The sequence below is a fragment of the Pyrgilauda ruficollis genome, unplaced genomic scaffold (assembly GCF_017590135.1).
Source record: "Pyrgilauda ruficollis isolate IOZ18807 unplaced genomic scaffold, ASM1759013v1 scaffold12, whole genome shotgun sequence".
In the NCBI taxonomy this organism is placed as follows: domain Eukaryota; kingdom Metazoa; phylum Chordata; class Aves; order Passeriformes; family Passeridae; genus Pyrgilauda; species Pyrgilauda ruficollis.
Window position 1 is genome coordinate 18263212 of NW_024510321.1, and position 24189 is coordinate 18287400.

Here is a 24189-nt window from a genome sequence, read left to right on the forward strand (position 1 = left end):
TAATTTAGCAGACATATGACATTAATTCATCTTTCTTTCTTTTCTTTTTCAAGTTTGCTCGCACAACTACACTGATGAAACTGGCGTGCTAACATCTCCAAACTACCCCAGTAACTACCCTGTCCGGACTGAGTGCATCTACACCATCTCAGTGGGAATAAACAGACAGATCGTGCTGACCTTCACCGACTTTGCCTTGGAAGGGAATAAACGCTGCACAGAGGATTATGTAGAAATCAGGCAAGGCTAATTATTTCTCTTGTCCTTAGTACTGATTTGTACATTGTCCAAACCCACTTAAACGTGTTCAGAATCTTTATTCTTAACTATACATCTTTCTGTCAGTGTGGGAAAAGGACTTAGCAGAGAGCTTTAAAGGCTACCTTTTCCTGATCTCATCCTGCTCTGTTGCTCTGTTTCCCACTTGATAAATTCCATTTCTGAGAGGAAGTGGAGTGTGTGGACTATGTTCTCATGCCCTGCATTTGGGTTGTTTTCCTTAGTGCACAAACAAGGGGTTTTATTGTCTGTTTTGTGACATATTCTCCATGATATTTGAAAAGTCGTGGCAGTCAGGTGAAGTTCCAGGTGACTGGAAAAGGGGAAACCATTGTACCCATTCCTAAAAAGGATAGGGAAGAGGACCCTGGGAACTATTGACTTGTCTGCCTCACCTCTGTGCCTGGGAATATCATGGAACAGATCCTCCTAGAAGCTCTGCTAAGGCACGTGGAGGACAAAGAGGTGGCTGTAGACAGCCGGCATGACTCCACCAAGGGCATTCTTGACCAGCCCAGTGGCCCTCTGTGATGGAATGACTATATCAGTGGATGGACGAGCAGCTACAGATGTCATCTCTGTGGACTTCCATAAAGCTTTTGACACAGTCCCCCACAACATTCTTGTCACTAAATTGGAGAGAGATAGATTGGATGGGTGGATGGTTTGGAAGATGAGAAATTGATTGGACTGTCACAACCAGAGGGTAGTGGTCTATGGTTTGATGTGCATATGAGAACTCTGACAAGTGATCCCTCAGGGGTCTGTTCTGAGATCAGAGTTATTTAACATCTTCATTAATGACAGACAGTGGGATCAAGTGCATCCTCAGCAAGTTTGTGAGTGACATCAAGCTGAGTGGTGCAGCTGACACACCTGAAGGGCACAATGCCATCCAGAGAGACCTGGACAAGCTTGACCAATTGGTCCATGTGAACCTCATGAGCTTCAATAAGGCCAAGTACAAGGTCCTGCTCCTGGTTTGGAGCAGCTCTCAGTATCAAAACAGGCTGGGGAGTGAACAGATCAAGAGCAGCCCAGGGGAGAGGTGAGGTGAGAGTAGTGAGGGTGCTGGTGGATGAAAAGTCAGAGGATCTGGCAATGTGCACTTGCAGCCCAGAAAGCCACTGTATCCTGGGCTGCATCAAAAGCAGCATGGGCAGCAGGCCAAGGGTGGTGATTCTGCCCCTCTGCTCTGCCCTGGTGAGAGAAACCCCGCCTGGAATGCTGCATCCAGCTCTGGGGCCTCCAGCATAAGACCTCTTGGAGCAAGTTCAAAGGAGGACCATGAAGAAAATCAGAGGGCTGGAGCACTCTCATATGATGAGAGAGTTTGGATTTTTTAGAAGAAACTTTTTATAATGAAGGTAGTAAGGCACTGGAACAGGTTGCCCACAGAAGTAGCTAATGCCCTATCCTTAGAAATGTTCAAGGTCAAGCTGGATGAGGCTCTGAGCAACCTGATCTATTTGAAGATATCCCTGTTCCTTGCAGAGTTGGGTAGCATAGATGACCCTTAATGCCCCTTCCAACCGGAACTATTCTATATTCTATATTCTATATTCTATATTCTATATTCTATATTCTATATTCGTCTATAGTCTATATTCTGTATTTTATATTCTATTTTATGTTTATAGTCTTTAGACAGCAGCTACTCTAGGAGATAACACAAGGAGCATGTAAATAATCTGCTATATTTTTCTGTACTGGTATCACCATTAAATTTAGGATACTAACCTAGTGATTTCTAGGAAATTTTACAGGACAGGGACAAATAGAAGAAAGGAATATTTGCAGGAAGGTTACCTGCTCACAGTACAGCAGCACAAAGTGCATATGCTTTCTGCTGTGTGGCTGCAGATGGATTTGCAGTTTGCAGTGTTGGTGCACCCATTCCTGTCCTTGTGAGCCAGCTCTCTGGGTGGACCATATCTGAAGAATGCAGTGTGTTTTTTCAGTCTGAACATGCTAAGAGTTTCCATTACCTCACTGAGAACCATGATAAAGCTCATCCTGAATGTTATACCGGATATTCTGGATGGGTTATTCCTTGGTAAATAGTATCTTCTTTTTAAAAACAGACAAAAATCTGCTTGCTGAACTTGACGTATTGAGATTCTGAATTCCATCTGAATTAGCTGGGTTTTTTCAGCTGTGCCAAGCAGAGAAAGTAATACAAACCTGAAAAGCTTTCTCAATATTTTCTAAGTAAAGCATTTCATTTTTTTTCTTTTTAGAAAGGCAATCTGAGATTAAATTCAATCTAGCTTCACTTTAACAATTAAGACTTTAATTTGGGGTTACCCAAAAGTGATTTTTTTCACTTTTTTCACCTTAGGAACTGAAAACATTTATTTATAGCATAAATCTAACTCAGTTTTCACTGTGAAGAGTTCAGCATTAAACAGGTTCTAAGATATGGACAGAACATTCTAAGTGCAACTCAGCACATTGCTACTGCCATAACTGGATTTTTAGAAAGCCTCTTCAAAGCTGATCCTGTTAAATGGGGTAGCTACACAAGTCTTAGGAGAAGTGCCACTCTCATTTCTTGTCCTGAGGTGTCCTCTGATAGACTGCATTCAGTCAACTAAGAAAATTGTTCATCTGATCACAGCTGCAGAGGCCAAGATGCAATTGAGGGGACGTTCTGGCACATTTCTTCAACTGCCAGTAACATGAGACAGCAGCAAGCAGTTTAAGCTAGGAGGTTGACAAGAAAACAGAGTGGCAAAGGCCAAGTAGAATTTTTTCTCAAAAGCAGCTGTAAACCTGTGAATATGCACTTGAAAGTCTTACTGTCCACTTAAAAAGCATCATAGAAACATCACACCATATATAGATATAAATTATCAGTCATTGTCCTACTGACCTGTAGGTTGATTGTAGTATGGAAGTGCTTAAAGACAGGGTCAGGAAGCAATTGATAAGCAGGTTGTCACCCTCTTTTTTATTCCCATAAGGCATGTGCAGGAGGCAAAACAGAACATTAGCTGTGAATCCTGATTACAGTAAGAAAAAAATGTTACTGGAAACATTACTTACTTTAAAAACAGGAAAGTAAGTGGTTGTAGAACCAATTCTGAAGACTAAGAAAATATTACAAAACATGCATCCCATCAGTGAAATTAATTCAGGAAAGAATTACCATTTTTATGGTGGCAAATAAACATGTTTTTTTAAATAAGTCAGCTCATCTAGGTTTGCGCCAGGCTAAAGAGTGCGAAGTGAGAAAATTACTACTTCAAATTTGAAGATTACCTTTCGTTACCCCAATGATTGTCACCTTGCAGAACACAGAGAATACAGTCTACCTGAGACACTTCTCAAGCTTGTCAGCTTGTGTTGACACACTCAGGCTGCTGAGATGAGAGAGTGACATACACAGCAAGCAGGTGGTTGTGGTAGGGCTTATTTCTGCAAGTAGCAAGACTCAATATTTGGTAGGAGTATTTTTGTTGAAGATGAAGAGCCAGGATTAGTTTTTTCCAGGGATGAAAGAATCACAAGATTTTTTATTTGCTAGCATTTCTCACGGTATCTCTCTTTGATCAAAGGTTTTTCTTCTTTACCATTCTAGAGATGGAGGCTATGAAACTTCTCCTCCTCTTGGAAAATACTGTGGTACAGACCTGCCTCCCGTTATAATCTCTCATGGTAACAAGCTGTGGATAAAGTTTGTAAGTGACGTATTTGGCGCAAGAAAGGGATTCTCAGCAGAGTGGGATGGTACCTCAGCAGGTAAAATGACTGCATCAAGTACAAACTATTTCACACATCTTATTTTTGATCTTTTTATTTAATTTCTCACTATTTTCCCCTTAATTTTTCTGCTTCTAATATTCTAAAGTCTGTATGCTAATTATATAGTGACATGTATAACAACATGTATGCATGTTGTTAAGAACAAAGATATTTCTTGGTCCTTGGGCTTTCTTTTTTACCACAGAAAAGAGCATACTATTCCCTAGATATAAAGTAGCTTCAATTTTCTCTTAGGTTTAGGAAAGCAGTAATTAAAAATTTAATGAAGAGGTTTCTCATTTCTAATTCTTCTCTATCAGAAGCACCCTTCAAATTAGATAGTTAATACTTCTGTTTGTTATGGGCTGTCTTCTGCTTACAACTTTGGTGGCTGGATGCAGATTTTTGAGGCATTACTGAAGTTTTTTTTCAGGGCATGTGAAGGAGGTCACCAGTGGGAATCGCACACACCAGGTTTAATTCTCCCCTCTTCTAGCTGTTAAATGTTGCTTTGCTTTCTCTGCTATTTTCAGGTTGCGGTGGGACTTTCATAACAGCTTCTGGCATCTTCATGTCTCCCAACTATCCTATGCCATATTACCACAATTCAGAGTGCTACTGGCTGCTCAAAGGAAGCCGAGGAAGTCCGTTTGAAATCCAGTTTGAGCAGTTCCATCTCGAGCATCACCCGAAGTGCAGCTTTGATTACCTTGCGGTAGGTGCCCTGGGACACTCTGCTCCACACAAGGCACATGAGTATGCTGAGTACAAAGGCCAGGAAAAACACAGGGCCTTGGTTTTCAAATGGTCCTAAGTGAACAGACTCAGAATAGGAAAGCTCCATGTTGATGTGCTCCCTTCATCTCACGGGGCCATGAGAGGCAAGGCAGCAGTATTTGTGTAGCTGCTGGTAAGAAAAGCATTTATGTCTAGATAGAAAGAATTTGATAAATAAAACAAGAATACCTGTATCTTTTAAATTTTCTGTGTTTTGAACCAAGGCCTTAGTATGCTTTCTTAGTAAGTTATGTGGAACAAAGCACAACACTGTCAATAACCATATTGTTAATACCAAATTTCATTGGTATTTCATTGGAATTGTTGCATAAATTATTTGAATATTTCTAATGAAATTGAAATGGAGTGCTGTGTTCCCCTCTTGGTGACTAAGCCCCTAAAAACCCACTAGTATTCAGTTACTGGCTTCCTGTTTTTGCTTGTTTCTGAAATGCCTGCCAGGCTTCCTCTGAGCAGAAATGGAATTTAACCTCTTGTATACCCAGTAACATTTCCCTAAGCAGACATTTGTCAGGGGCAAATTAATCTGACTTGTAATGTCATCAGCTTTATTATATTTTCTTTTTTGTTTTTGGTTTGTTTTATTTTTTAGATATATGATGGCAACAGCAGCAATGCTAGACAGCTAGGTAAATTTTGTGGGGATCAGATACCACAAACCATCCATTCCAGTGGAGATAGCGTGTACATAAAACTAAGGACAGACAACAGTCTGCAAGGTGGAGGTTTCTTAGCCAAATACAAACAGGGTAAGTAAAGGAAGATGAGATGTTTCTACAGCTCATGTTTTATGTGAAGGTGCTTACAGCCCATGATCTTACATATTTATCAGCACAGTAAAATCTGTAGAGCATACAACAACCCAAATTTTCTATTCTGGTACAGTTACAAAACACAGAGACCTAAAAATTATCTGCCCATTTACCTGTGATGGAGATTATCTCCTTCTTAGGAGAAAGCTAGTAAGGTGGCTCTATCTCTATTACCTGCACCAGTGGCATATGTCACTCCAGATTTACTCAGAATAACAAATGCTGGAAGTCCATAACTGGGTAGATTTGACAGCTCTTGCTCTTCTGCTCCTTCAGGCTCCTGAATTTTTAAAAGAGAAGGCAGATATAGCAAGATTCTCTGATCATAGAGCTGCTTTTGAGGAAGGATGACAAAGGATAATTGAGTTTCTGTCAGCCAGACTGCATCATTGTGGGTGCTTGGGATAAATTAGCCTATGGGGAACATTTTAAAAAGCTTCATTTTTAATATCTTGTGGTAAGGGTAATACTTTTCTTGCAAACATGCTTCTGTAAAATAGTACTACCCCAGAAATATCAGAATAATATCATTTGGAGAAAACACAAGAAGACACATGACAAAGTTATTTTATTCCCAGTCATAATGTGAGTATAGTCCCAGTGTTTACTTTTCTCTTTAAACGTTTTATATTTTTTAACAATTAAATGCACATTGAAAAATATGTAATTTCATCACATACAAAGTGATTTGCAAGCATATTTGTGTCCTCTAAATATGACACGTCCAAGTGACAAGGACTGTTGTAGGTTTATAGATGTGAAGTTGTCTTGGGTTTGGACAATAGTAAATGGATTACAAGAAACCAAAGCTATTTTTCCATGTGTGACACATGCAGTAATTAGAAGAAGGAGGAAGCCTTGGCTCCTTCATTCCTTACAGATATCACTGCCATGTGTTTTTCAGACTGCAATGTCAAGAGGATATATTAGAAAAGGTTCCTCCTGCCTTTCATTAATTAAACAGAAAGAGCACTTTCAGAGCACTCAGATGTAGAACCTGAGCTATCAGATAAAGTGATTTACATTCATATTTAATTCCTGAAGATGCATCAGAGAAAGCTTTTAATGTCTTGCCCAAAAGCTAGATTATGTAGGCAGTATGTTGTAAAATAAGGATGCTTAGATACCAGATACATTTACATGTACATGAAAGAAATTTAATGATTAATTGGAAAATGTTGCAAAGGAAAACACAGTATCAAGTTACCATTCAAAGGCACCTCTGTGCCTGATATGTTTCTAATAAAATCCCTTTGGCAGGGGGGAGCAGATTTTACCCGTTTTGCATTCTTCAAAACCCTTTTAGTGTTCTTTGTCCTGCCCTTTCAAAAAGTCATATGCTTCAGAGTAGCTTTTCAGGCAAGCTCCACTCCACTCCACCTGACCCTGACCTTCAGCTGTATCCCAAGCATTCTGAAATATTGAAAAGACAGACCTTTAAATCGTTTGGTTAGAATTTAAAAAATGTGCAGGAGGTAGGTGTACTCTCTGTGGTGACAGACAATAGAACAGTCATGCAAGTGAATCTCAGCTATTTCTGCTGTTCAAACACTGCAGATTTGCTGCACAAACCAACCAGCCTGGTCTGCTCCCTGCCCCCTGGCCACTTCCCAGTGCACTAATTACACATTTGGGAGCCTGTGCTCCCAATACACATTGTATGCTTTCTCCAGACAAGGGATTGCCCACACTGATATTTTTTGTCTTTAGGGAAAGGTGAATACTGGAAAATGAGACTCACCGACCTAATGCCATAATTGTAATTTTGTTCTTTATCTAGTTCAGTTTATTTTCATTTTTTCTGCAATTCAAGGAAAGTTCTTATTATTCGAGGTGAGTGTCCAGTCCTTATGCTAGGATGTTATCAAATGTCTCACAAGGAAAATCATGGCTTCTTTTTAAAAATTTCATTTTCACATGCTTTTCCTGGGGCTAGAAAGCCCAATGCTAATAGTGTAATTTCCATTGGTTGTTTTATGCAGGGATCATAATTTTTTCCTAGTTAGCTGAAATAAACCACTTTTATTGATGTCAATATTTGTTGAGCACCTCCCCAAATTGTTTCAAATGACAGGGTACATTTTATGATTAGTTAAAAAAAAAAAAAAAAAGAAAATGTGTTTCATGACTACCCATGTATTTAGACTTAAAGAAGACTGCCCAAAAATATGTGTGTTCAAAAATATGTATTGATGGGTGTGCAAATGTCAGAAAAGAAGGTCATAATAATGCTGAAAGATTCAAGTTTCAATAGCTGGAGTTTTGGTTGAAACATATACAAATATGTTTCCAAGAGGTCACCATTCTCTTTCTGCATGGCTTCTCTAACCTGAAAAAAAATATTTCTTACATTGTAATGCTATCAGTAACTTCAATTAGTAATTTTTGAGATAATGGATTAATAACACTGAACAAAAGTTATCTATAACCACTTTTTTTTCAGTTTGCCATGAAGTGTTGACTGTTAATCGTAGCCATGGCATATTGGAAAGTTTAAATTATCCAAATAATTACCCATTAAATGAGCACTGCAACTGGACTATCCAAACCACCAAGGGGAACACCCTCAACTATAGCTTCACAGCCTTTGATTTAGAAGATGGATCTGACTGTGATCGTGACTTCTTGAAGGTATGTGCCTAGATTCTAGAAACATGAAAAATCAAGTCTTTAATAAAAAAGAAAAAGAATAAGATTGCAGAAGAGCAAGGGGAAATTTATCCTATCTAAATTTAACCATTAAAGCTTAAGTGTTAAATCCAAATTATTTAACACTTTTTCCTCAGTGATGAGTATGGAGTGAAGCATTGCTACCTCAAGACAGGTGTGTGCCTCTGAGAGGAGGAATCACTCTGCAGGTGCCTAGGTTTCTACAGTCTAGCTTCCACCTTAGATTAGATGCACTGGCTTTCATTGGCAAAGTGAGATGTCATGACTCCAACTTCATGCAAAGAAGGGGGAATCCTGAGATTAGTAAATGAATTGCAAAAAGGCAGTGAGCCCAATTATTGTCCTCTTGTTTTTATCTGAGAAGGAATGAAGAATGTTCAAAAACTTTGATAAATATCTACATTTTTAAAGGGAGAATTCCTGTGTCTCATGTTCATATTTTACATAATTCATCTGCATCTTTAAAAGGACTAAAAGAAAATTAATGTACCCACAAACAAAATGTGACATTTTTAGGCAAAAGAAACCATAGAGTCAATCTAAAACCAAGTATCCTTTATTTTAATTTACTCAAAAAAAAAAAAAATCAAGGACCAAAACAAAGTTTTCTCAAAATTTTCTAGGAAAGCTGAAAAATTACTTTAAATTTTGAACTTAGTACTGTGGGATATAGAGGGTAGTCATGATCACTCTATACTGTGGATTATAATCTCCTGCCTACAATTTTGCTGGACTGATTCATCGTTCAGATCTCACCCTTGTACAGGATGCCCGCACGCAGCCCCTGTGCTCTACTTAGGGTTTTGCACAAGAGGAACTGTAATTTAGAGAAATCTTAGAGAAGACTGCTTACAGCCAGGGAGAGGACTATGGAATAGTACCTGTATTTCTGGGGGTATTGACACCCAGGTATTGCAGAAGGTTCAGCAACAGACTGGTTGATGGCCTAATCTGTTCCTTCTAGATGTCCTCTCTCACTTCCTCTACCTCAGTACTATGGCAGCTTTCACAGCTCAAAATTGGTAGAAAATTGGTAAAAGTGATGTTCTTCCAGCTTTCTTCTGATTGTGGCCAGGAATGGAAAGAAAGGATAGACATGTGAAGAAAATAAACAAGGGAGCACTGTACTGCTAACTAACTATTAAGCCCTGGTTTGTTTTTGTGAGGAGGCTGAAAAAGAAACATTGGAGCCAAGTGGAGAGGCCAGTGCTAGTCTCAAGATGCCTAAAGCCTTGACCCATGGAAAGCAGGAGCCCTGCACACAGTAGCCAGCCTGTGAGGAGCAAGAAGCTTGCCAGATTCACTATTGTAGTCATAAGTCAAGGGTGGAGGAATAGTGCCAGGGGCAAGGATCTGATCCAAAGCACTTAAAAGAACAGAAATAAAACATATTGGAGAGAGTAAGGAGACAGGAGCACTCTCTGCTTAACAATTTTTCAGTGCTTTCAATCAAAGAAAATACAGACTGAAGGAGGTATAAAAAAGAGAAAACAAGGGAAAAATAAAGTCATGGAAGTGTGTTAAGGAGGCTTTTATTTGCAATTCATGTAACTTTACTTACAAATCTTTCTCCAAATTAAGAAACACCACTTGGAAAAGATGTTCTCATTTGGTTGTTGCATGCTGCACAAATATGTGCCATAGTGTAAAAAGAGAACAAGGTTGAACCAGCCAGGGAATTGAATGGTGTTTGCTCCCACCCTGCATCTTGCGAAAGGAGAACGTATTGGCAAGGCTGGGAATGTGCTGTGGTGTAGGGGAAAGGGGGAATCATCTGGAACAAGCGTACAGTTCACTTTCGAAGCAGACTGCAGATATTTGGGACTTTTCTGTTTGAAATCCATGTGGAGTCTGACACTGCTGCAAATTAAGAAAAAAAGGATAATTAAAAGAAACCTCGTAGTTATTCAGCGAAACTAAATTACTTTTCTGCCACATGTCAATTTTGAGATTCCTTTATTTCAGCGAGGTCTAAGAGGGGAAAGATCTGATGATCTTGCTGAGTATAACAGAGACATAAACCTGTTCACTGTGGTCTAAGCTGGTGATGCAGGGACCAGAATCCCTCACCATTTTCTTGAAGGAAATGGGAACCTGATGCTCAGACACTTTGCATGTAGCTACACTCATGAACCAGAGTGGCTGCTGGTTGCTGATCAAGCACTCTTTTCCCTGGGAGCTTTTAAGAGTCCCTTCCCCTATCTTGTTTAGGGTTTGTGGCAGCAGCTCTCCCACCTCAGGCACTTACCTGAGCAGACAGCAACACTCTCTTTGTCTTCTTAGCTCTGTGGCAGCTCGGACAGTAGCAGCATGCTGCTCCGTGGCAGCTAGCAGATGGCAGGCTCGGTGACAATATCCCCTCCTACTTGCTGGGAGGCTGGGGACAGGAAGGACAAGAGTTAGCTGTTAGGTTGGATTAGCTGATGATCACAGCTGTAGTGGCAGAAGGAGTAAGGAAAAGCGGCATATGATGCAAGGACAAGACTAAAGGTTGCAGAGGTGTTATGGCAGAAGCATGACCTGCCTTAGCAAACTACAGTCAAGAAATGGCAGTTGCAAAAAACACCCCAGAAGTAGTAAAGCTGTTTTTAAAAGTTAGTGTGAGAAACAGATTTATGGACATGTGGACATATTTTTATAGTCTCAAACTAAAGCTCTAATTTTTTGAAATCTTCCTGAATTCTGAAGGGGAAAATGATGGTGCTTGGTGGGGTGGGGACAACTAGACTGAGCAAGCTGTTTTCCTGAGTACTGCTGAACCTTGCTTGCTGAACAAAATGCTTTTGGTCCCAGTCTTTATACTGGAAAAGGGCATGTTCCTCAGCTTTGTGTTTAATTATGGCTGACACTCTGACCCAAACCCACATAAAAAGAGCATTTTGCCTCATGACTAATTCAGTCAGATATATACAGTTAATTAGCTATTTGCTACCTGGCTTAGTCCACATGTGAGTCAGAAGTTATATGTATAATGTCAAAACCAAAATTTTCTACACATGGGTATTCCTAGTGATTTTCAGTTACCAAAGATATTATCATGCCATAGAGCAAATAACTGTTTCACATTAAGGGCAGGAAAAATATAGTCAGCTATCCAGTGAGTATGAGTAAGTACAAGTACAGTGCATGATTCTTCCAGACTGAAATTCAGCCACATATGTACAATAAGAAGACAGCTGTGTATTGTGTTACATATTTCCTTTCCTCTTTTGATCATGGGAGGCTTCTTGTCAGCTAGGCCACCATTCCACCATCTGGCAGGTGTTACTCATGGTGAGCAGCATTCTCTTTCTGCAGGGAGCATTGAGTGACTCCAGCTTGTCTGGTCTGGGCAGGACCTGCATCTCCACCACTTTAGCATATACAACTATTTATACTTGTGTCAAGTAGGAAGTAAAAAACTCTGTTATTCTGACTTTGGGGCAATTCTCTGTGTGTAGGTGCCAGAAACTGAGAAGGGGCAATGTGGGAGGGAAGCAGGTTTTATTATGTCAGTGTCTAGGATGAATGCCATATGAGCACTTACCCAGCAAATGAGCACTGTACAGTGTTTCATATCCTGTCAGAGGATGTTGGCTCATCACTAGTAATGCTCATAGGATGTGTGACATTTTGGAAGGAGTTTTGCAGTGAAGTTGCAAGAATATGAGATTAATTGCTTCTGATAAAGACATGTACAGAAGCGACAATAATAAGATACAAGACATATCAAATAGCAGAATGTTTACTGGTGATGCTACACTAACTGTAATTAGAGTGGATGGTCTTTAACTTATATTGCTTGCTGTGTCTTGGCTAAATAACCTGACAGTAGTCTTTCTAGAGGAGTCGTGGGGCTGTAACTAGTGAGATACTGCAGGCAATGACATAGAAATGTCATTCTTCCTCTACATGCATCAGATTATTAGCTGAACAAGCATATATTTAATTCCCCATCCTTAATGATGAATTACCTTCTTATTTGGTATGGCAGAACATAATCTCTGGGGAGGCAAAGTAGGAAGTATATAATAGTTTTGCCCTGAAGATTTGAGTCTTGCTGTAGAGCTGACATATACTCCTTCCTTATACAAGAAAAAACATTATTTGAAAACCACTGATCATTCTGTCCTTCAGTGACAATGCCCCTCTATGTTCTTCTGCTGAGAAAGCACTACTGTCACTTGACGTCCAGTCTGTTTAGCATCTGCTTTTATTAATTACAGAGATGTCATGGATTAGGAATGATATCTCCAATTTAGTACTCCCACAAAAGCCATGCACTGCTTCCCTCTCCCCCACCAACTGGAGCACAAAAGGCAAAGATCAAGAGTAGACATAAGAAAATTAACAGTATCAGCAACAAGACTAATGACAGAGGGTATATGAAATTATTCATACAGGCAAAAAAGACCCCAAACTGTAACAGACAATACCAGACAGCTCCCTCTGCCAGGTTTTCTAGACAGAAGGAGCCCCTTCTTCCTGGCCCTGTCCCCTGCCCCTGGCAATGAAATGACATGGTACAGAACAACCCCTGTGTCCTGGCCATGCCCCCCCCCCCCCCCCCCCCCCCACCTACTGCAAAAAATTATGAGCCAGAACCAGGACAAGAGCAGACCTTTCCCAGCCTTTTGCAAGATCCCAGCAGCCTGATAAACAGATAGCAAAATTGTGTCAGGCAGCAAGACAAATTTCAGAGCTCTCTGTCCAAGTTTCACCCCTTTGGTCTGTGCATCTACTGTCAGTGTTGGAATTGTCATTGGGTTAATGCAAAAGAACATCCTATGAGGCAAACAACTGCCTGATAACAACAAATGCCTTTCTTCTGCTGCAAGCCAGGACAGAGTTCCACTTTGGACCAGAGCACTGCCTTGCTTGCTTACAGTCAGTATGCTTAAGCAGCCCAGACCCTTTCAGCAACTAGGCTCAAAGTGGTTAAAATACCATTGCATGATTATATGAGGAATATTATCTAATGAATACAGTAATTAATATGGCATCTGCTCCTGAGAACTGTTTCATTTCCTTCTGGTGGTAGCAGGATATGTCTTTTTTCCCTCCTTTTTTAAACCACAGTAGCATTCCAGGGATGTACCATAATATCCTTTTTCTCCATCTGGGAATACTGCATTCAATAATTGTCGCTCACGCTCATCTGGTCATCCTCTTTTTTTATTAGCTTAACATTAAAATATCTTACCCTGTTTCTAGTTTTACTCCCTCTTGCAATTAGTAAATATGCTTAAACTATATTAGGAGATTACCATTATTACATTTTATTTATGAGTGTGTCTTTCTAAAGTGCTGCAGGAATTCTTCAAGCACAGGGAATGGCTTTTCTTATGGCCATGCATTGATTTACAAAATGTCACTGGTAGTATGTCTCCCTGGAGAAGCAGATGATGTATGAAATATACCCACCCAGGTCCTGTACCCAGACATCAAATCACAGCCTGCTGGCCATGCTGCAGCAGTATCCATTAACATTTTATCATGCAAGCTGGCAGCACAACAGCACATCCCTGAATTCCTTCAGGGGGTTATGGGCCTCCACAAGAAATCCTTCAGTGTAAGACTGTAAGGATAAAAGTGACAATTCTCAGGTTTCTGTTCTAGGCTTCACCATCGGTATACAATGAAATCTTAGCCCATGCACTGATTTTCAGTGAGAGATCTGGATATTTAAAAGGAGAGTGTCAGGCCAAAAAGCTGTCCACCCTAAACAGGATCAGCTCAGCACTCCAATTTTTTGGTTTTCTAATTGCCTGCATTGCCAGAATCAAAGTACACTTTGGCTCTGCTCTTTGAAAGGTTACATAGAAGCAAAATTACAAATGCACACAAAACCCCCGACCCCTCACAACAGCTAAATTTGTAGTGATGACAGTGTTGCTTGGTGCCTACAGAAACCTCAGATGACAAGAAGCACAAGTGAAGCCAGCACAGGCTCCTCTTTTGGACTCTCAAAATGAGTCAGACCTTCATGGAATTGGCATTTTCCACACCCTGCCAGCTCACAGCAATGTGACTTAGCCTGTTCCTTCAGAAAAATGCATGCTACAATGAAATGCCTGTGAAATACCACCACATGATGGTAGTGTGCATGCCCCTTCTTGGAGAAAGAATATTTGAGACTCATCTAGTTTCAGCTGGATTCTTGTTGCCTCTGTTCTTCTGTATGCTAGACTTTGCTGGAAAGCCTGGCCATTATCTGAGACTGTCTGCTTATCACACTCAGCACAGGCATTGCATTAAAAAGTTACATTGTGGCTGGAGAAACTCCATTTAAATCAGTCAAAGATTCCCCTCATCACAGGGAAGACCCCAGACAGCTCAGAAAAAAACACAGTGGACTTTATGGAAGGTCATGTTCACCCCCTGAACTATTCCCATAAACCAGCCTGAAAGCCTAATAGGCAGGAATATTTATCTTTTTTTCTGTCTCCATTTGCTGACACCAAGCTGCAACTCTCCCTAGTGTCCATAGATATGCATGATGCAAATTTTCTCAAATAAGGGGGAATTCCCAGAGCCCTTCCAGTCCTCTCTGGCCCTTTATGGTGTCAGTGTGATGTTCCTTCCACTTACAGTTCAGTTCATCTGGGCTGGTAAGAACAGGAGGAGAAGCAGAGCCCTGGGCACAAATCAGCAGCGCTGCAAACTGCTCAGGCCACCCTGGGTTTTTCAGAGCAGGAACACTTCTCCACCCCCTTAGGCACAGCCCCTCCCTTTGTAGGGAGCTTTTCACACAGATTTCTGCTGAAGAGTAATTTTGGGAATATTACTGTCCCAAGCTTAAAAGCAGTCCTGTTCCCTCCACCATGAGTGGATTCTCGCTGCAAAGGAACTGCCTCAATTTCTGCTTTGAGGACAGCAGTCACTCGGCCAAAATAGCAACAGCCTCATCACCAAGAATGTGATCCCACTGCCACAAAGGCGTGGATCCCCAGGCAGTCCCTTGGTCAGCAAAAGCTGCAGAGACACTTTAGGGACCCATCTGGATTCTGTCCACCACAGTACGCTGGCTGGGAGGAGGTGCCTTCCCCATAGAGTTTTGGAGATTTAGAATGGCATGCTGAACAAATAAGGTTTTGAGTGCAGATTTTGGGATGTACTGACTAGGTGGATGTCTCCTAGGCATTCCTTTCTTCAGCAGCCATTATTTTCTACTCCTGTATCTAAAACAATTTTAAAATTTAATCCAAAGATACACCCTGTATTTCTTACATTCTTATAATTCATTAATCACTAACAAAATACTGGTTTCCTGTAATTGCGAGAAATAACATTCCCTAGAAAGACAGGAATGGACGGATATGACTGTAGTTAAATGTCTTTGTTTTCTTTGAGAAGAAAGTAAGTGCTAATTCAATAGGTGAAAAACTATTTTATAAAAATCACTCCAATGTAATGTGGACTTCAACATTGCTCAAAATTTTCACAGGGCTCTGATTATTTCAGGTTCAGGTTACAAGACAAAACATAGACTCACTCTTAAAAAAAAGTAGACATTTATTTATTTCTGTATGTTAGATAAATCCCAGCATATTAACTAGTATGCCTCCATGTCTAAGTGATGCCTGATGTCAAATTTCATTGTACTATAGAATAAAATGGTTCATTAGTGAAGTGTGTCATTGTATGGAGACAAGAAAGGTGTGTATGGTGGTCAGAGCAAGGGATGTGCTGCTGTGCTGCCAGCTTGCATGATAAAATGTTAATGGATACTGCTGCAGCATGGCCAGCAGGCTGTGATTTGATGTCTGGGTACAGGACCTGGGTGGGTCTATTTCATACATCATCTGCTTCTCCAGGGAGACATACTACCAGTGACATTTTGTAAATCAATGCACTTTCATCATAGGGCATAAATATATTTAAATACTCATATTAAAATATTAGTTAGAATGAGTTCTTAAGAAGGGCCTTTTTCTAGTGACAATTGCAAACCCTTCTCATCATCCAAGCACAAACATAACCTTATTTTGTTCTCCTGTTTGTGCAGAAGTGTCAAGGCTCCATGCAGTCAGTCACTCAAAGTCTTAAGCTGCCTTTGTTTCTGTGAAACAATGTCATTGTGGTGCTCAGCTAGCACACTGGGCCACATCCTGGTGCTTTAATTTGTTTGGATTTTCCTCTGGCTGACAGACCTGCAGGTTCTTAACTTTGCACTCTACCCTTCTAGAAGGAAATGTGTTGCTTGGAAATTAATTATTTTTGTCTGTGTTAATTCTTGTTTTAACCATTAATGGTGATTTCTCCTTAGAGTGCATTCTGTTACTTGGATGAGGATTATATAGTCTGTTTTTTGCTTCTTTTTGTATTCTGGTAATACATTTGTGGCAATGCCATCAAAATTTCCTTTCCAGAATTTATTTTCCTTTCATTTCCTTTCAGGAAGAGCTATTCAGAAACCTGTAATCACTGCCTCTGGTGTTTAGATCCAAACAATCCCATATCAGCTTTCCCTCTTCTAAGAGGAAAGGGATACTTGCATGTGTCAGACTGTCCTAGAGGCTCTGAGCATGGGTGGGGCACTTATGGCTCTGATGGTTTGATCCAAGGCAATGCCTCCTTTCCTGAGTTCTGCAAATACAGCCCAGGATTGTTACTGCTGGTCCCTGCATAAAGGTTTTCTAACAGCAAATAGTTTGTTTCAAGACTCAGCTGGAGACAATTATTACTATAATTGCTCATTATTATGATGAATTCATGACATCTGATGACAGTATTATGTACAGTACAATGAAAGAGAACTGTCACTATTCATAGAATAGATTTTCCCCTCATAAAAAACTGAAAGTTTGTTTTTGAAGACTATCACCTCTTGATCAAGACCATATGTTATTACTAACTAGTGTATATAAGCAGCTTGTTTTTCCTGGTGAAAAAAACCAAAACCATGCCTTTTCATAGAAATAACATTCTTCAGGAGAACACTGATATTTTGCCTTAACAATCCCTCCCCACTTACCTCCCTGTTCCCCACCCCCTAATTTTCTGCCAGGAAAACTGAACAGATGGAGTCTTACTACCAGTCTAAAAGGCTCACTTTTGCAAGACAGAGTAAGCTTGACAAGGCAGTCGGCTAGAAAATTGTCCCTACCTCGAGTATGTCCAAATGGAACACATTCCAAGGTTATTTCCCCCATTTTTTATAGATCTTTATTTCTTCCAAGTAGAGGAAACCTCATTTTCCAGTCAGCTCAGTCCTTGAGCTCCTGCTCCAGTTCTGGTAATGAGCTTTTCTGTGACACAGGTCATGCCCTTTTGCTTTGCTCCTCCAAAGAGAAGCGAACAGCTGTGGCCTCCAGGGCATCATTATTGGTGTTAGTGACATTTTTCCAGGCTGAAGAGTCAGAAGAGCCAAAATGCAATACTGGTGACCATGGTGTCCCCCAGAGGAGCTACCCAAGCCAAACCCTTCCTGCAGCTTTTGCTAGTCCTGCTTTCCCAACCCTGTTCTAATGTACAGCAGATGGTTTTCAGCTGCCACTTCGCTGTGGGGCAGTCACACAGCTTGATTCCTCCCTTAGAGAGCTGGTACTTCCCCTTCTTACCTTCATGTCAACCTATACACTTGCTCCTAGGGAGCCTGGTAAGGAGTTTCTTCTAACAGTTATTGAGCCATGCCAAATAATTTATTTGAATGTAACCCATCCCTCCTGGACCCAGTGCTGGGGTGCAGGCTGGTGAAATGCAGCGTTCTGCTTGCTGCTGGGCAATTGCTTTCCTAAAAAGGAGAGGCTAAGGATCTGAAAGCGTGTTGCAGGTGTTTGCCTGTTTTGCTGGTTGAATTGTCTGCCAAAATCATTATGAAGCGCTTGGATTTTCTGGTGGAGGCTAAAAGGTCTGAACAAATAAATAGATTATAAAACCAATATATACACAGAAGGGGACAAGAACTTTCTTCGCAATGGGGAGCTGGAAGGGACTCAAATTACCAGTTCCTGGAGTCAGTATGGTGCAGGAGTGACTAATACACTGCCCCAAAATCCAATTGTCTTGCACAATCATAAGAAGTATCTTGTCTCATATAGACTGCAGAAGAACCTTCCCTCTATTTGCAGCAGTTTAAGATAACACAGCTGACAAAGCAGGACCTGACACAAGAAACGTTATCTCAGATATCAGGAGAGAAATTATGGCTCATGAGAGTTGTGTTCAGCTTCAGTTTCCCTTGCCTGTGTTTGTGTGAGAGCAAAAGGTGGTTTGAGAAGTTCAAAATGCCCTGTGAAAACACACAGCTGTTCCCTTCATTTAGAAATGAAAGACAGCTCAAAAAACCCAGCTGTAATTCTAGCAGTCGTGGTTCTGCCTCTCTCAATGAGTTACAGCTGGCCAGGCACTCAAATTCCCTGTGAAATGCTGCTGTGAACTCAAACCCACGGGGCAGCACGGCATGAAGGGATTGCCATAGTAACCATGCTTTGTGACTAGAAAAACTGATGGACTGTTTTCAGAGGAAATGACATAGAAATGTGGCATTCTCTGTCTTAGATAAAAATAATACATTCTTGATGAATCAAATTGCAGGAGACGTATGAAGCTTTTTTGTTGTTGTTGTTTGGATTTGGAAGTTTCTAGGTATGATTTAGTCCATCATTCTTTAGAATGGGTTTTCATTTGTAATCAATAGAGCTAACAGTACATTGTAAATATGTATCTTGACATAGTTTTAGCTACTGTTCAGAGTGATCTCCACATTGATTCATTCTTCACCATTCATATTTTTCTGGTGTACAATTTCCATGACTTGAAGCCACAGAAATATGAGTAGTATACACCACAAATTTATCAAAGGAAGGACTATTAAAAAATCTAATTGGATCTGACTTGATTTCATTTTTCTGAACTTATGCCTTGAAAGAATGCGTAAAGCTCTCACCCTGGCTTGGAAGAAGGTCATAACTGTAATGCTGGGCATGGGACAGTTCATTTGTCTATCAGATGGTCCTTCAAATTTTATATGTGGAAACAATACAGATTGATATTCAACATATTGCCATCTAATCTTTAGGACAATTTCATATGTATTTTCAAGGATATCTGATCACTACTATCAATGTTTCTGCAATTAGAAACTTTCAGTCTTTTCTGATTTCAGCAAGAGAAACCATACCAAATAGAGTGATAGTTCTCAATTTGCAATACACTTAGCTTGCTTTGAGCTTTTCATTGTATTAGGCTGATGGTCACCAGTCATTAAATAGGCCATGGAATATTATCATAGAATTATTCCTGTGATTTGACCCTAACTTCTGGCAGAACTAACTCCAACTGATTTTTTTTTTAATTAAAAAAAAAAACAAAAAAACAAACAAACAAAAAAAAAACAACAAAAAAAAAACAAATGAAAGCAAACCAAAACAAACAAACAAACAAACAAATTCATTTCAACTGAACTGTCTGCTAGAGGATTTGAAACCATTCAAGTTGATTTCTTGGCCCCAACTCTGTTTTAAATGTAACGAGATTTCTGAAGATTCTGCAAGACCAGCATCTTTAACAGAAAGCCTGGGGGTTAATGACTTATTCTCATATGCAAGTCTGCCAGAAAATATGCGTGAAAATTAGTAGCTAGCATGGTCAATCAATATTTGCTGAAATGTATTTCCATAGTATGAGTTAAATGTACTGAACATAGCAGAATTCTGAGTGGAATCAAAGATACTTGGAAAAGAGATTTGAAAGGAGAGCAAAGATAAATAAACCTTTGCTGTTTTTCTAGAGATCATAGATTTTATTCTTTGCATGGAGACAACTTTACGGTAATGGCTTCAGAAGAGAGAAAAGTTTTTGTTGAAATTCTGTAAGGAAGCATGCCAAAAATGCACAATGAGAATGTTCAGACATGGTTTCTGTGCCAGTAATTTGCTGGGTTGTGTTAGGAAGATATGCTCTGTAAGACAAAAGATCAGATGAACTGTCACAAAGTGATAATAAAGGACAAGGGTTGCTGTTTTCCTAAACTTTAAGAATCATAGTAACCAAGATAGAAATAATAAAGCAAGTCCTAACTTGAAAATAACCAGTCATCTGATATTGTAAACCAAAGGCAATCTAGCAAAAATGTTTCATTTTTACTAGCTTTGCAAAAATTATTTTCCTCATGCCTGAAAAATGACACTGGGGTACGGGGTATTTGGTGAGAATACAGAGGTATGTTCAGTGTGATTTGCTGGATTTGAAAAAAACTTCCAAACTTCCAAAACTAGAATTTGAAATACCATTAAAAAACTACAATTTGAAATACCATTTCAACCTGTCTGGAGACAGCAAATGTAAAGTTAAAAAGCTCTAAGCATCTACTGTCACCCCATCAAAATATGTATTAAGCGTTTTCATTTAATTGTGAGTATATGACTGCCTTCAGACATCATTTAAATATTTAAATAAAGAAATATTTCCGTAGCAGATTGTTGTTTTGATTGTTTGGTTGATTTTGGATTTTTTTTTTTAAGTGGCAATGTTTTAAGAGTGGGATGGAGGATTCCTCAGCTGTGTTTAGATAACAGAAAGGTTTTTGGGCTGCTATATCTGACTGAACATTGATTGTCAAAATACTGGCACATAGGATATGACAAGGAAATCAAATTTCAGTACCATGGCTCAGTACAGTTTTCCTCCAAATCAAGGCTTTAGCATGAGATTATGAAACCATAAATAAACACATGAAATTTCTTTGTGTTTTTGAAAATTTACTTCAGGTTTTCAGTTTGTCCTCACTACTCTGGGAGGCCATCATGATGTTGACTGCTTGATTTTCTCCATCAGAAGCCCAGGCAGTCCTCATATCACCTGGCTGCAGCCTTAAACGGATGAAGATGTAAACAGAGTTGTCACCAAGGGTTTGGAGGCACTCAGCGTGTTAGGTGCATGGGCAAATCAGACCCATGACATCCTCTTTTTCTTTCTATTTCAGTTCATTGCCACTTGCCCTTTATCTTCTTCCCCAGCAACCCCCAATACACACCAAAACAGAAACAGCAAACCCTTCCTACTGCACACAGTGTGCAGCCAGGTTTAAAGACATATTGGCATTGTATTTACTCATCATTTTACCCAAATCTTTCCACGCTCCCCCGGCTCAAGGGTGGCCAGTAGGAGAAGTGTCACTGTTTTTCTTTTTTTTTTTTGTTTTTTTTTTTTTTTTTTTTTTTTTTAAATCCTGTCCGAGACATTGGGAAGCTGATTAACTGGGGAGCTTCTTTTTACTTACTGGCATTTTTTTTTAAATTTCATTTCAGCTCTATGATGGGCCTGATGCACATTCCAACCTGATAGGCACCTTCTGTGGACAGTCTCTTCCACTGGCAGGGAGCACTACAGGGACCAGCCTTCATGTGGAGTTTTACTCGGATGGACTGAATGCTAAAAGTGGGTTCCAGATGCTATGGCATGTTGACGGTAAGTGAGCCAGGTTTCCTCTGGGAAGGTTTCCTTCCCTGGATGTGTAATGGATTTCCACTTATGCCACTCTATGCCATTTAAATGGAAATAACCCATTGCAGGTCTAAATCCATTGCATTTCCTCATAATTCTACACATACTTTCCCAGTGGGTATTTCTGCACATGTACACCATCAAAGATCAGCTGACTGGAGATTGAGAGCTATTAGTGAAATATGCTTTCATTTCCAGGAGTAGGCACAGGGATGAGGGGTGTGTCCAGAATTTCTGTAATGAACAGGAGATGGATGCTGTCATGGGTAACTGAGTGACTTGAGCTTTTTAATGGGAACATTCAGCCCTCAGTTTTCCCCATTTCTATAGACTTCTGTTTTCTATGCAGGCTTCTCTCTAGTTTAATTTAGTGGTACTTGTTTTCTGTGGTAGTATCCACTTCCAGCTGCCCTGCCCCATTTCTCTGCATGAAATAACATTGACCAGGATGTGCATGGGGTGTCTGTTCTCTTGTTCTTGCATGTCATGAAAACTGTCACAGGCCTTATTAAACAGACAAGCAGGCAAGCCAGCTATAAACAAATCTGTTAATGATTGTAAAACAGCAAACTGTGTTTGCAGTTTCTTCATGCATCTTTTTTTGCTCTGCTTATTTAACAGCAGTTGTGTACTGTAACATGGTTAAATCGTGTGCTATTGTACATCCCGCCAAAGGGGTTCCAGCCTTGAAAATAATGAAATCTCCCCAGTTGTCCTGTCTGTCTCATCAGTCAGCAGCATTCAGGTTTGACTGCATTTGAAGCAGATGAAGAGGGCTGCAGGTTGCTGAGGTGCAAGGCTGCTGAACACGATTTGGATGGAAGCTCCTTGCTCTACCACACACTGCTGGAGCTTGCAGTCTCCCAAGGGCCTCTGCCAGCTCAGAGGTGCCTTGCATTCAGTGGGAGAATGAGGGAGCGTTTCTGGGTAGGGGAGGGACACACGCTGGGAGTGGGACGTGTAGCAGGAGCCAGCAGGGGAAGGGCCCCAGCACAAAGGTACCTTCTTGTGCTGTGGGCTGATGTCATTCTGGAGCTGCACAAAAGAAGAAAAAGCAGAGGCTTTTATGCACAGCCAGATGACATCAGTTCCATACAGTAGCCATGGTGCTGGGTTAACTTGCTTTTCTAAAGCTCTCAAAGCTTTCCAGAATCTGCCTGCATGGTAAACACTCTTGTGCTTTCCCTCCTTTCCCACCCCTCTGCAGTCCTTTGCTGCACTGACATTCATTTCTCTGTCAGGCAGCACTGCCCTTCTGTTAATTCCCGTACACTGAGCTCCACCCTGATGCTGCACGGGGCCCAGACTGCTAATGTGGGCTATGTCTGAGCACACATTATCTGTGGGGTCAGATAGACCTGGCTCTCAGGGAATGTCATTGCTGGCTCAGAACGTCACAGCTGTGACTTCTGACAGCTTGCAATGTGAGTGTAAGTTCCTCCAGAGCTGGCCACAGTTGTCATCTTTTTGTTCATTCCAAAAATTTCCTTTTCTTTTCTCTGTTGGTGTCATGCACAAATACAGCTATTCCTCTTACTCTTGGTGGCTACATTGCCTGGTAGCCTTAGAGTAACTAAATTAGATAAGTCCATGTGGCTGGGGTAATATATTTACCTCTCAGTTCTGAGAATCTTTCAAGTTCATAAAAAAAAAAAAAAAAATTACTGGAAAAAGTCTCCATGTCTAGGAGAGATGATCAGGAGATGCAGCCTTTGAGTTGGGTATATCAGAGTGAAGCATTTGGATCCCTTCTTCCCTGAGGGCAAATTCCTAGGGCAGTCTACATCCAGATCTGGTAACATCTCACCTGACAAGAAAATAACAGAGCTACACATATTGCTGAGAGAAGGGCTTTTATTTCTGCTCAAGTGACAAATGTGTGCTCTACAGTTCAAGCTGCTGTGAACTATTTTTCAGGCTGTCCATGTGCTCCTTAACTGGCAGTTGTGAAGCCTCTATGAGATATATACCAAGGACATTCACATGTTTTGATGGTAAAGAAAGCAGCACTTATGTTTTCCATGTGTCTGATAGAGTTTGCTTCAGATACTCTTCCCAGCAGCTTTTTCACAGTTGTGAGGTGGTCAAAAAAAGACAAAAGCTTACCTCATTGATAGCTGATCTGAATAGCCCCTCCTGCCACAGATGAAGCAAAATGATTTAAAACATTTGCAACTGATCTTCCCATCTGCTGAGGAAACCTACTTTAAAAAGTGGTTTATTTGAAAACCTAAAGGCTTTTACAAAGACTGATCTTAAGAGAATGCTGTTATTTATGCTTAAAAGTGTCCTATGTAATATTAACTTGGGTAGAAAGTTCTAGTGCAGAGAAGTCAATTTAAAAATTATTTTGGTTCTGAAATAACATTGTTTCTCTAAGGGAGTTTCATTGATGAGGATGGATTTAGAAATTATTTGGCTAAATCACTAATGTTTCCTTCTGCAGTCAAGACCT

The 24189-nt window shown here is 40.3% G+C and overlaps 1 protein-coding gene and 1 long non-coding RNA gene across 2 annotated transcripts in view; one reads left to right on the forward strand and one right to left on the reverse strand.

Annotated features, from left to right (window-relative positions):
* CUBN (cubilin) overlaps positions 1–24189 on the forward strand; it is a 144072-nt gene that overhangs the window by 36527 nt on the left and 83356 nt on the right. The window contains exons 23-28 of the mRNA XM_041490048.1: positions 54–240; positions 3863–4023; positions 4560–4741; positions 5417–5573; positions 8080–8267; positions 21539–21698. Coding sequence (XP_041345982.1) covers positions 54–240; positions 3863–4023; positions 4560–4741; positions 5417–5573; positions 8080–8267; positions 21539–21698 — 1035 coding nt within the window. The remainder of the gene's footprint in view (positions 1–53; positions 241–3862; positions 4024–4559; positions 4742–5416; positions 5574–8079; positions 8268–21538; positions 21699–24189) is intronic.
* LOC121365672 lies at positions 10040–14924 on the reverse strand. The gene is made up of 3 exons (XR_005957053.1): positions 14877–14924; positions 10555–10683; positions 10040–10166 (listed from the first exon to the last, which is right to left on the reverse strand). It is a non-coding gene; the product is annotated as an uncharacterized LOC121365672 (long non-coding RNA).